Source organism: Doryrhamphus excisus, chromosome 12 (assembly GCF_030265055.1).
Source record: "Doryrhamphus excisus isolate RoL2022-K1 chromosome 12, RoL_Dexc_1.0, whole genome shotgun sequence".
Taxonomy (NCBI): Eukaryota; Metazoa; Chordata; class Actinopteri; order Syngnathiformes; family Syngnathidae; genus Doryrhamphus; species Doryrhamphus excisus.
In genome coordinates this window covers 6,347,489-6,361,276 of record NC_080477.1, presented here as the reverse complement: position 1 = coordinate 6,361,276, position 13,788 = coordinate 6,347,489, and the positions used below count along the sequence as shown (strand labels likewise).

Here is a 13,788-nt window from a genome sequence, read left to right as displayed (position 1 = left end):
AGGAAGTCAGATTCAATAAACATTGTCTTATTTTCTTCATTCAATAGTATGATACATCTGAAATTAAATAATTACAATATTACTCATGTCTTATTCAAGATATAGTCGTCCCTCGTTTATCGCGATTCATTGGTTCCGCGATAGATTAATTTAGGAAGTCAGATTCAATAAACATTGTCCTACTTTCTTCATTCAATAGTATGATACATCTGAAATTATATAATTACAATATTACTCATGTCTTATTCAAGGTATAGTCATCCCTCGTTTATCGCGATTAATTAGTTCCAGACCTGACCGCGATAGATTAATTTAGGAAGTCAGATTCAATAAACATTGTCTTACTTTCTTCATTCAATAGTATGATACATCTGAAATTAAATAATTACAATATTACTCATGTCTTATTCAAGATATAGTCGTCCCTCGTTTATCGCGATTAATTGGTTCCAGACCTGACCGCGATAGATTAATTTAGGAAGTCAGATTCAGTATTAATAAATTTAAGATTTTGGTAGTTACATCATAGAAACCAGCTCTCCAATGTGCTCGTTCTAAACAAACAAAAAGGAGTGAGGGTGAAGGACAAGTAAGAAGCCAGAAACCTACCACTTCCACACAGAATGAGAGGAGAACCTTTTTTTTTACTCGATCATGTCTTACCCCCATTTCAGTGCAGCAAACGTAGGTGCTGGATTCAGTTCGTCAATGGGTAGAGCCCGGTATTATATACATACACCAACGGGGCGGCACAGCGGTTAGCACGCAGACCTCACAGCTAGGAGATCAGGGTTCAATTCCACCCTCTCTCAGCCATCTCTGTGTGGAGTTTCTCCCCGCGCATGCGTGGGTTTTCTCCGGGTACTCCGGTTTCCTCCCACATTCCAAAAACATGCTAGGTTAATTGGCGACTCCAAATTGTCCATAGGTATGAATGTGAGTGTGAGTGGTTGTTTGTCTATATGTGCCCTGTGATTGGCTGGCGACCAGTCCAGGGTGTACCCTGCCTCTGAGACCCTCGTGAGGAAAAAGTGGTAGAAAATGAATGAATGAATGAATATACACCAACACCCGACACCGACAAGCTGACAAGGCGGTGTCGGTGGCCCAAAACTTTGTCGAGATTATCAAAATAAGGCATTACTGTCCTCCGACCACTGCCACTCCTACCTATGTTTCTTTTGGTCTCTGTAGTCCATCTTTGATTGCTTAGGTTTCTTATTTATTTGGTCGAACGAGTGAAAACATTTAATTAAAATTAATGCATTCCAGTATTGGTAGGGTCCTTTCGCCGATACAAATTTCTTCATCATTACTTCAAATGCCCAAATGCACAAGAACTAGTAGGATTCCTCTGGTATCCATGTTTTCATAGCTTTTTCAATTTTTAGAGTTGCAATGAGGCCGTATGAGTAAACCCATAAAAGCAAAGCCGAATTATATTTGGTCTGACGGATGAAAATGTAATGCTAGTTGACCTCAGTGTTACTTATAACACACTCACTTCCAATAGTACCAAAGTCCACTGGCCCTTTGTTGTTCCATATTGACATGCACATGTATTAATCAGGACTATTGAATGGCTACATCACAACAGTCACTGAGTGAGAGGTCATAGTTCCATTCTGGTAGAACAAGCTGAGCTGACACAACTGAATTTAAGTATAATGTGAAGTATAATATCTGCAAGCTTTTTCTGAATCAGACGTGTCCTGTTAGTGAGCACAATTGATGGAAGGTTTGTATAGTTATTAATACACCCCAATAAAAACTTATTCTTAGACATGGACATAAAGATAAACAAAGACAGTGAACATGACCCAGGTTATCACAAGTCAAGAATAGATTCAGAATAACAAAACAGAGATTATCAGACAGCATGTACAGTTGCTCTGTTAAATGTGCCATTAGAAATATAACAGACGACACATGCTTAGTTTTTAGAAGTACTTTTACTGTTGTGTGTTACTAATTGATTGTGGTGAAAAAAAAAAAGATACGGCACCAAACCAGAGCATGTTTTGAACATCCACTGTGTCCAAAAGTACAGGAACTGAACATTTAGGTCACAGTACATTTTATCACAATGATTCCAAAACTCTGATTTTAACATTCACAGCTCAGTGGCACAGTGGTACAGTGTACAAATATGTTTAAATATGTTTCCAATATTTGCTATTTCCTCTTATATTTGTTGTTGTGTTTTTTCATGGGCTAATATTAGAGTCACACACAGCAAATTTCTAGAGTTAAAGTAAAAAGAGTGAAAGATTTGAATTTCTGGAGTTGATTGTTTTTAACACTGACTACCACATGTGTTAAGGATTACTACCAGGCACTCTCATTTTTTGGAGTTGATTTCACGGATGTTCAGGGACCTGCACTTTTTTTCTTGTACTACCCGCTGTATGTGGCTCACAAAAGAAGCTCTTGTTGCATCCGGTGAACGTTTTTTTGCTCAGTCTGTTGATAAAAACTACTTAGCTTACTCATTCACTGTTCCTGAAAATGTTTATTGTTCTTCAATCTGTGTCTGCTTGTCGAAAACGGTAAGGAAAGAAGCAATTCCAAGTAGCGCCGACGCGGTTATGCGAAAAAGCTTTCTTTTTATAAGTCAGGGTTAGATATGCTTTATCATACAATGTTTTTTTACGTATATTTCTGTCGTAAAAAATGACTGTGTTTAACTGTGAAACAGCAGAGACAGGCGGCACGGCGGTCGAGTGGTTAGCGCGCAGACCTCACATCTAGGAGACCAGAGTTCAATTCCACCCTCGGACATCTCTGGCGGGTTTTTCTCCGGGTACTCTCGTTTCCTCCCACATTCCAAAAACATGCTAGGTTAATTGGCGACTCCAAATTGTCCATAGGTATGAATGTGAGTGTGAATGGTTGTTTGTCTATATGTGCCCTGTGATTGGCTGGTGACCGGTCCAGGGTGTACCCCGCCTCTCGCCCCAAGACAGCTGGCACCCCAGGCTCCAGCGACCCTTGTGAGGAAAAAGCGGTAGAAAATGAATGAATGTCGTACACAGTAAAATGTTCAGTGTAATAATTTCTGCATATAAAATTAATGTCAACTGTAAATAGTGTCAAATTAATAACTATATAGTAAGTGTTGGCTTTTAACATCGGTTAAGAGTTAATATTAAAATGAACTCCATTTGAGAGTCACATTTTACTCTCTAAAAAGTAATATTTTTAACACCAAGAACAGTTCAGTTTTAACTCTGAATAGGGGGTAAAAGATCAACTCCAAAAGCAGAGTTCTATTAACTCTCCTGTGGAGTCAATGGATGGTCACACTCAGATTGAGTTGATTTTAACTCACATGGAGTTTATTCCAAAGACCAAAATTTGCTGTGCATGTCAAAAATATGCTGCATTTAACAAAGCAAAATCTGATTAAAGTTCCATTTTGCATGATTTACTATGATATCTTATGAGCCGCATAGTCTCAATGCCCCAACATGACAACACAATAGTCATCCAAGTCATTTTTAGATCACCAATCTTTGGCAAAATTACTTATTAAAGTGTTTAGTTACAGTTACTACCTGTAGTTACCTTTCCCCACCAAAAAATAAATGCACCAGTAATGTAATTACTCCATAAATATAATAAAATATTTTGATTTAATGGACAACAATGGCTCACCATAAAGTTATTATATTATACAGTAAACCTCGGATATATCGGAAATTCGCTCACAACGGACAGATAAAAAAGAACCAATTTTTCTGTAATGCATTTCCAATAAAAATTCATTGCATATATCGGATTTTTTATAACGGATTTCGCCTATTTCGGACAAAATCTCCAGTCCCGTTCCAATGCATTTCCATTAAATTTCCCTCGCATATATCGCATGGCGGCATCGTGGCGCTCCGATTCGCCGAATCGTGACAGGCCGCTATACGACGTCATTTGCAGCGTTTGCAGCGTTGCCTGCGCGTCCAGGTACATTGGAAACATAGTCAAGGAAGTGCCTTTTTATAACGGATAAAATCCGATTTACGCATATACCGGATATAAATCCGATATATGCGTAAAACCGACATTTTCCGGTATACGCATATAACGGATTTCGCTTATATCGGACAAAACCAGTGGGAACAATCGAATCCGATATATCCGAGGTTTACTGTATTTGACTTAGGTCTCATTGTCACAGCTCTATGATGCGTACCGACGAGCAGATAACAGTGGTTGGATTTACGTATAATAATACACCAGTAACGGTAACACCATTGTAACATTTAACATAGTCATCGATTAGATTACCCAATACTGGAAAACAGCAACGCTGTTATTTTTTAACACCGTTACTCCCAACACTGTGAATCGTACCTTTTTATTTTATTATTGCACTACCTGCTACATTCATTACTGCCTGGTTAGTTAGTTAGTTAGTTGATTACCTGCTAGGTAGTTTGTTGTCATATCTGACTGAAGTACGGCTACATGTTGTAACATTATGCTATGCTACTACAGGTTCACAATCACTGATGTACATATTTCTCATTGTGTGTAATATTAACAGCTTCAGCCCCCAAAGGAAGACCCTCACTCAACTCTGATGCAACCTCGCAGTCATCCAAATTGCCTCTGGACTGAGACAACGTGACGGATTCAGTCACTACACTTTCTTCGGTATCCGCCTCTTTCTCTCCATCTATACTCTCGGTGGTCGGATCTTCTTCCTCCAGTTGACTGGTGGTAATGTTCCCTTGTGACTCCGTTAGCGGTGCGTGGATGTTGATGTTCGCGCCAAGCGTTCTTTCCATCTGGTACTGGTCTCTGGCCTTCATGATGAGCTTGTACGTCTTGCTGCGGTATTTGTACACCAAGTGGAAACACGTAGCTCCTAGTAGAGGGACAGTTGACACAGTGAGAAGGCAGACGCTGACTGAGATGATGATGATCAGATTAGGGACCTTCCTTTTGGTTGTGAAGAGCACTTGTACTTCACAGTCCTCGCCCTTGTAAGTCAGACACAGGGAGTAGTTGGTACTAGGCCGGAGACCGCCGAGTAAGTAGGTGTTGATTCCGTCTTTGATCTGCGACCACAGCACAGGCGAGTGTTTGCGCTCGGTGGTGACACACAGATACAATCCACTTGAACGGATTTCGTCGGAGTTGTCTGAATGCCTGTGAGGCTTTTCGCTGGCATTGTGACGGCTATCCGGTGTGACCAGAACGGTCCAGTTTTTATGCCTGTCTCCGGGTATAAGAAGAGGGTTGAGTCTTACTGTGACCTCTGTTTCCGACACCCCCAGGGCAATGACACCGAAGTCAAACATGTATTGAGAGTCATCCATGCTCCTATTTGAGACATGATTGGAATTATGTATCGTTTTAGCGGTCAGTCCGCATTTAGTCGCTTCTATTAACTCCTCAAAATACTGTGGTTCAGTGGGAAAGGAAGTAGGCACGACATCTTTTCTATCGGCGACAGAATAAAAAACAGTTTTTCCAGTTACTATTTGTTGTGTTGTATCGGAAATGACTGCTTCGGGCACTTCCGTTAAAGATGTTGGCTCTGATAACACTTTAACCTCCAGTGAGTCTGTTGCGGTACCAAACTTGTTTGACGCCGAGCAGCTATAGTTGCCGCTGTCATCCTTGCTGAGATGCGAGATGATGATGGTTCCGTTATGATGGATTTTGATGGGATTACCGGAGAAAAAGGATCTCTCCTTTGGATATGACTGATTCGGTTCTTGTGGTCGACTGCGAATACTCCACATGACCAACGGCTTTGGGTTTCCTTGAAATTCACAAGCTAAGACCAAGGTATCACCCTCGTATAAAGTTGTGTTGCCGATATTAGGATGAGTCCGTATTGTAACAGTCGGCTGTGTGCATCTGGACTCGGCTAAATTCACAATCATCTCTCCTTTAAGTTCCTTTGGAGTAGAGCAAGTGATCAAGTTCATTTTGGGTACTGAGATGGTTGTGGTTAAAAACCAATCTCTAAACCAACTGAGAGAACAAGTGCACGCAAAAGGATTGTTGAAGAGCTGCAAATGGGACAGCGAAGTTAAAGAATCAAACGTCCCCTCAGATATAGTTAAAAGCTTGTTATTGTTCAGCTGAAGGGACCTCAGGTCTTTGAGGTTAGCCAAGGCATCTCGAGGCAGGCTGACCATTTCGTTGTGGTTCATCTTTAGCAACTGCAGCCTTGTCAGATTCTGCATATCGCCCCACGGAAAGTCAGCTAACTTATTATGACTGATGTCTAAGTTACGCAGATGAACCAGGGATTTGAGGCTTCCCGGTTGGATGGCGACGATTTCATTGTGTGCCATCCACAGCGACATCATCTGGGTAACGTTGTCAAAAATGCCCCGTGGTACCAAATGGATCTTGTTAGCTGAGAGACTGACAGTGGCAACATTATGAGGCAAGTCAGATGGGATTTCAGATAAGTCTTTGTAGGAGCATTCAGCAAAATGACGTCGATATTTCATGGAGCAGGTACATCGTGTCGGGCATTCCTCCAGGGCGCTGAAGACTGTAGAGATCACCATTGTTAAATACAGGGCTTCTCTGGCTGCCATTTTCAGCTCCTGTAAAAACAATGTAAGAGCCTTTCAATCAATAGATTACATAGTCATCAACAAGTACAAACCTGACTGAAGTACGGCTTTTATGGACACTGGTCATCCAATTTAGAACAAATTGCAGTTCGTAATGCTAATTCTGAATTTGAATGCCATGAAAGAAATTTAAAATGCACTGTCAATATATCACAGTCTATCATATGCATAGCAGCATATGGAAAGTATATGAGCCATTTGATGGACTGCTTAGTGCGGGCGATGTCACATTAACAGTACATCATTTATTTAATTTTAATTAAATATTTTAATTTTAATTATTTTTTTAGTTAAAAAAAAACAAAAAAAAACCTTAACCTGTATTATGGAAAGCAGGAAGTGAACAAATGTAACAGTTACTGATTATAAAAGTACCAGATGGAGAGGTAGGATTTAATAAGCTTTGCTTCTTCCTACTCCTTTTGGACATGTGGAACTGTGAACTGATTATGTGATGCATTCAATTGTAATCTGATGCATGTTCAAATGAAATAAAACCATGACCATTACATCATCACTTTTCTGACGCACAACATGATTAGTGTGCTTGGTAATCAGCATTCACACAATGCGGTGTCGCAATTGCACATAAGTAAACATAAACAGATATTATCATCATCGGTCCCAAAAACATCACAACACCCACCCATAACTTCTATCTTCAATTTGACAGCGCCACCCTCACTCCATCCCCGCTCATCCGCAACCTTGGTATCCTCCTGGACCCTACCCTTTCATTTGAACCCCACATCAAATAGTAAACCCGGACTGCATTGTTTCATCTTGAATCCCTGAATCCCTGATCCATGCATTCATCATTCATTCGCTCCTCAGACTCCAACCTCCTGGCACTCCCCTGTAAGACCAAGCTCCGAACCTGGGGTGACAGAGCCTTCTCCATCGCTGCCCCCACCCTCTGGAACTCTTTGCCCCATTCACTGCCGTGCTTGCCCTGACCTTCCCAGTTTCAAAAAACAACTAAAAACCCACCTCTTTAAATCTGTTTTTAATGTCTAACTTTTTATACCTGACTGCTGTGCCCCGCCCCACTTTTACTCATGTTTTAACTGTGTATTAATGAATGAATGTTGTATGTTAATGTATCTTTTACTCTGTTTACTTGTTTTTATTCAACTCCATTTTTTGTAAAGCAGGGGTCTCAAACACGCGGCCCGTGGGCCAAATGTGGCTCGCAGGACACTAGTTTGAGGCCCCCGCCTTGATATGAAAGTTTAATGTTTGATATGGATGCTGTATGGTATCATGTACCCAGAAAAAATTATTACGTTTGATTAATGTTCATGTTAAAGGTTAAATAACTGTTAATAGTTATCCTCCCTATCCGTGTGGAAGTGGTAAGTTTTTGGCTTTTTAAGTTTAAAGGAAATAACTTGGAGGCTTTAGGTCGCTAGCTCTCTAGTTTGCGAGTTAGCATGTGTCTCAAGACCCTGCAGTTGCGCAATATGTTGTAAATAAAAAGAGTATAAATGTGACTATAGTCGTGTTTTGTCATGTCTACAGGGCTCTAATAATGCTTTGTTCATTTTAATCTGAAAAAAATTTGTCTACCCACCAACTATATGTGGTTTCTTTATTTTTAATTATTTGCCGTTTTATTATTATTATTATATTTATTTATTACTGATTGATTGATTTTCTTTATTCTTGATCTTATGTGTAGAAAAATAAAAAGTAAGATATTTGAGTGGATTATGTTTTATCAGAGTTTTTCTTGTAGAAAATCGGAACCAAAGTTTATTCATTTTTCTGTTTTTACTAAAATAATTTTGAAAAGCGTTATACAAATAAAATGTATTATTATTATTATTATTATTAAGTGAACTGACGATGAATTGCATTATATCGGGCTGTTGTTGTGCCTGCCTGTTATGATGGCAGACTTAAGCACAGTGGAACCCCCCCTCGTAACTTCATTCTGACAGCAGTACAATTCCTACACATCCTAAAGTACACATGTACTTTATGTAGGTAGGTACATACTTTATTCATCCTCATGGGGAAATTTGCATGTTCCAGCATACTTCGAAGAAGTAGAATATTTAAAAAAAAAAGCACAACAGGATTAAAAAAAAACACAGTAAACAAACTTTAAGGTGCAATAAATACTTGAATACATGTATTCATTGTATTATGTATCTCCAATTTAGACACATCTCTACTCTGTTCATCCTGGGAATGACATTTCCTCATTCTAATGACAAGAGATGCATTCAGGGATACTCTGGACGTCACAAAAATGGCTTTATAATGCATGTGTGTGTGTACATAAATAAATAGGCAGCTTAAGAAAAACATGAATTGGATATTATCACTCACTTCTTAACTCATAATTTGGATGTATATGTCACGGTCGGCGTCTACGTCATTGCGTTGAGACCTCAGGATGCTGAGAGCAGGACCAAAAGTGAAAAGATAAAAAGGTATTTTCTTTATTGATCATTATCAATAAAGATATTTATTGATTCTTTATTGATAATGGCTTTGCAGCAGCGGGATAACGGCAACTTGCCAAATCGAACAAAAGAAGGAGCACACACTTGAACTAAATAGAAGGGAGTGAAATTAGAAACAGGTGTGAGAGATAGGAAAATGGAAACAAGGCAAGACAGGAAGTGAATACAAAAATAAGAGCATGTAAGGAGAAACTAAACTAAAAAGGGAACATAAAACACAATGTCACGCAGGGACCAACACAGGGCGTGACAGTATAATTTGCTATATTTAAGTATGCCGGAAAATACACTGAAAACAAGTACATTTACCTTAAATGATGTGATGTCTTTGAACGCAACCTCTCTGTCCACATAATAACATGGTTTACAGTGTGATTCAAATGTTTTGCTGCTATTACAAATACATTTTTAGAATTTTGTGGGATCTCTTAGCTTGAAATATGATATATCATCCTGTCTTCTGTCAATCCTATCATTTATATTTTTTATCTTCATTAAATGCAGTAAAATTGGCATATTTCAGATATATAGTCATTAATTGTCATTAATTCAATTTTACATTTTAAAATGGTGGGCTGCACAGCGGTCATGTGGTTAGCGCGCAGACCTCACAGCTAGGAGACCCGAGTTCAATCCCAAACCCATCTCTGTGTGGAGTTTGCATGTTCTCCCCGTGCATTCGTGGGTTTTCTCCGGGTACTCCGGTTTCCTCCCACATTCCAAAAACATGCTAGGTTAATTGGCGACTCCAAATTGTCCATAGGTATGAATGTGAGTGTGAATGGTTGTTTGTCTATATGTGCCCTGTGATTGGCTGGCGACCAGTCCAGGGTGTACCCCGCCTCTCGCCCGAAGACAGCTGGGATAGGCTCCAGCACCCAGCGCGACCCTTGTGAGGATAAGCGGTAGAAAATGAATGAATGAATTAATTAATTTTAAAATGGTGATTAATCTGATTAAAATGTTGTCATTTGACAGCCCTAATTTTGGGTATGGATGTCTAATATTATCAGCCAATATTACAATAAAATTAATTAACACACTAACCGTTAGCGCGCAGACCTCACAGGTAGAAGACCAGGGTTCAATTCCACCCTCGGCCATCTCTGTGTGGAGTTTGCATGTTCTCCCCGTGCATGCGTGGGTTTTCTCCGGGTACTCCGGTTTCCTCCCACATTCCAAAAACATGCTAGGTTAATTGGCCACTCCAAATTGTCCATAGGTATGAATGTGAGTGTGAATGGTTGTTTGTCTATATGTGCCCTGTGATTGGCTGGCGACCAGTCCAGGGTGTACCTCGCCTCTCGCTCGAAGACAGCTGGGATAGGCTCCAGCACCCCCGCGACCCTTGTGAGGATAAGCAGTAGAAAATGAATGAATGAATGAATTTTAAAATGGTGATTAATCTGATTAAAAATGTTAATTTTGGGTATGGATGTCTAATATTATCAGCCAATATTACATTAAAATTAACACACTTGTGTGTGTGTGTGTCAGCGCTTCAGAGTGGGGCTATTGCTTCGCTGCCCTTTGTGTATTTAGGAGGGGGGGGGGGGGTCGGGGTGGAGCAGAAGTCCACATAATCATGAAGGAAGTGACAAATGACAAAATTGGGGACTATGTCACTAATTCCAATCCCTCTTTGCGACATATTTCCTCAAAAGCGACTAGCGACTAATCTAGCTACTTTTTCTGGCGTCGTTGGAGGGTTTTCTGGTATTTGGGGACTTAGAGAAGTCAAAGTATGAGTTGTTGCTCCTGAGACGTCCACCCCGTCCCCAAAGCAGCTAACACTGCATCCAATAGGGTGGATGTCACCCTGTTTTTTTTTTTTAAAGTAGGATCTCAAATGTAAATGTTTCTTCATCTTCATGAAATGTCTACTCATTCGGACTCGAACTCTTACCCTTCAGTGTGTCAGAACATGTGATGGAAGAAGGATGCTGTTAAATAATCAAGTAGTTCTAACAACAAGATAAGAGGCTTGAGGCTAGTAAGGATGTAATAATTACTATGACAGACAGCTATGGTAGCAAGGAAGCTGCAGTAATCCCATATTGTTGACTGTAAAGCATAACAGTGTAGCAAAGCTGTCACATATGATGAGCAGATTTGAAAAGATGTTAGTTAAGACGACAACAGCAGTGTCATTGGGGAGAGCCTGTCTGCTTTGAAACTACGCAACAGCCTCCATGGAGATAGCTGCCTGTCAGATGTTTGCTAGCAAGGCTCACATCTGCAGCAGTCAGAAGTCAGCTGATGTTCACCTCAGCTATGCAGCAAATACGAGGAGTGGGCGAGGCGAGGTCCATCGAGGTGATAATATAATAATAATGACGGTAAGAAAGATGGTCTTACCTGCCTTTTGAACTGTTGATCTAAGCGACGGGCTGTGACGTTCCTGCTAGTCCAGACACCAATAGCGGCACACACGCCATTGGAAGTTTAAGGGAGAAAAAAGTCTTTTATCTGCTTCTGCTGGTCGAAAACATGCTGTCTGTCTCCCCTCCTTTCATCAGTGGACATAGTTGCATTGACGTGTCCTCAAACATTCTTAAAGAGAAATCCACCCTCACTGCCGGACAATTCATTAGGTACACGGATGGAATTCGGAATGAATGCGTAATAATGTTTCTTTATTGGAACACAAGGAAACGCTCAACGTAGTAAGAAGAAGGCAAATGCACACCAACTGAAATTTAATACATAAAAAATAGAAATAATATGTAATATATAATAGGTTTTATGCTTTCTTTGTAGCACCTTGAGATTTCCGTAATGTAAAGTGCAATAAAAATAACATTTATTATTATTATTATTATTATTATTATTATTATTATTATTATTATTATTATTATTATTATTATTATTATTATTATTATTATTATTATTATTATATACTTAGGTTTGTATTCGTCTTCTTCTTCTTATTATTATTATTATTAACATTTGGCAAAAATGAAAATGTTAGTTATTAAAGTTATTTATATCAACATTTTGTTCTATTTCTCACATTTATTATTATTATTATTATTATTATTATTATTATTATTATTATTATTATTATTATTATTATTATTATTATTATTATTATTATTATTATTATTATATTAACATTTAAGTTAAGTGTTAAGAGTTAAGAGTTAAAGTGTTGCCTTCGGGGTTGTCCAAACTTTTCCTGGATGGTGCTTATTTATTAGTTATTTGTATCAACATTTTGTTCTATTTCTCCCACTTTTGCATTTTTGTGTTTAATTTTATTATTAATAATAATATTTATAATATTATTATTTTTTTTTTTATTATATTAACATTTGGCAGAATGAAAATGTTGCCTTCAGGGGTGTCCAAACTTTTCCTGGATGGTGCTTATTTATTAGTTATTTATATCAACATTTTGTTCTATTTCTCCCACTTTTGCATTTTTGTGTTTAATTTTATTATTAATAATAATATTTATATTATTATTATTATTATTATTATTATTATTATTATTATTTTATTATATTAACATTTGGCAGAATGAAAATGTTGCCTTCAGGGGTGTCCAAACTTTTCCTGGATGGTGCTTATTTATTAGTTATTTATGTCAACATTTTGTTCTATTTCTCCCACTTTTGCTTTTTTTGTTTAATTGTATTATTAATAATAATATTTATAATATTATTATATTTATTATAATTTATAATATTTATGATGATCATTATTAATTATAACAATTTATTGTTATTATACAATGTGCTGTGGCCGATTAAAAATGCAAATGGTCCAGGGGCTGCACTTTGGACATCCCTGATTGCATGAAAAAAAAAATACTTTATTTGAAGCCTTATATTGCTGAGGTATATAATGAATGACATATCGCAACTTCACGTGACATCAGCCAACCACATCCAATATTACAGCTGGTAGTTTTTCAAAAGTGAGTGTTTTCAGTATTATAATTATAATAATAATATATAATATAATAATTATAATTATATGATTATAATAATTATAATTAATAAATAATTATAATAATTATAATAATAATAATAATGTTATATATTATAATAGTTTTTCAGTATTATCCTAAAACATGTCCTAAGCCTGATTGTACACTAGGTGGCCCTAAAAGCTTACATATATAACCATACACTGTCCATTCAGGAAACCGTCAGGATAGGGCACATTAGCACTCACTGCAGACACACTAACAAAATAAATAAACACACATCTGAGATCTGCCATTTGTATTATTGTAATTAAAATAACACACATTAGTCACACGTATGAAGCTACTATAGTGGAATAGTGGTAAATGTACAGTCCTGTGCACCATTAGATATGTTGTTTGCTCAATAGTTTGTATAACTAGAATGTCACTTAGTAAAAAGGAGTAGTTTTGTGGTTTTGTGTATTTAGTTTAATCCTGCTAATTGTGTCAGTGCGTCCATTTACCGTTTCACATTCAGACAATACAAATAGTGGTGGCTAGAGTTGATTCATATTGAATGTCTTACCAATATTGTCCAGCACTTCATTTCTAATACCAATATCAACCGATACCGATATAGACAGCGGTATTTCCCTCATGTAATAAATGATGTGTATTTTACTGTGATGCCACCCGATGCATTTCACAAATAAACAAATAACATAAATACTGCAACATGGTGTGCCAGAGTGGCACAACAAAAGCATGACCACCTCTCATGCAGCCCACCACCACA

General features: G+C 38.0%; 1 protein-coding gene across 2 annotated transcripts; it reads right to left on the bottom strand.

Moving 5' to 3' along the window:
- Positions 1 to 3,683: 3,683 nt before the first annotated feature.
- On the bottom strand, positions 3,684 to 11,603 carry LOC131139279 (immunoglobulin superfamily containing leucine-rich repeat protein 2-like). 2 transcript variants are annotated; one of them, XM_058088722.1, is made up of 2 exons: positions 11,439 to 11,603; positions 3,684 to 6,572 (listed from the first exon to the last, which is right to left on the bottom strand). In XM_058088722.1, the coding sequence occupies exon 2, from the start codon at positions 6,561 to 6,563 to the stop codon at positions 4,503 to 4,505; it is 2,061 nt and encodes a 686-aa protein (XP_057944705.1). In that variant the 5' UTR covers positions 6,564 to 6,572; positions 11,439 to 11,603; the 3' UTR covers positions 3,684 to 4,502. The 2 variants fall into 2 exon arrangements, with proteins under 2 accessions (XP_057944705.1, XP_057944704.1); XM_058088721.1 differs by having other exon boundaries at positions 11,435 to 11,601.
- Positions 11,604 to 13,788: the final 2,185 nt, after the last annotated feature.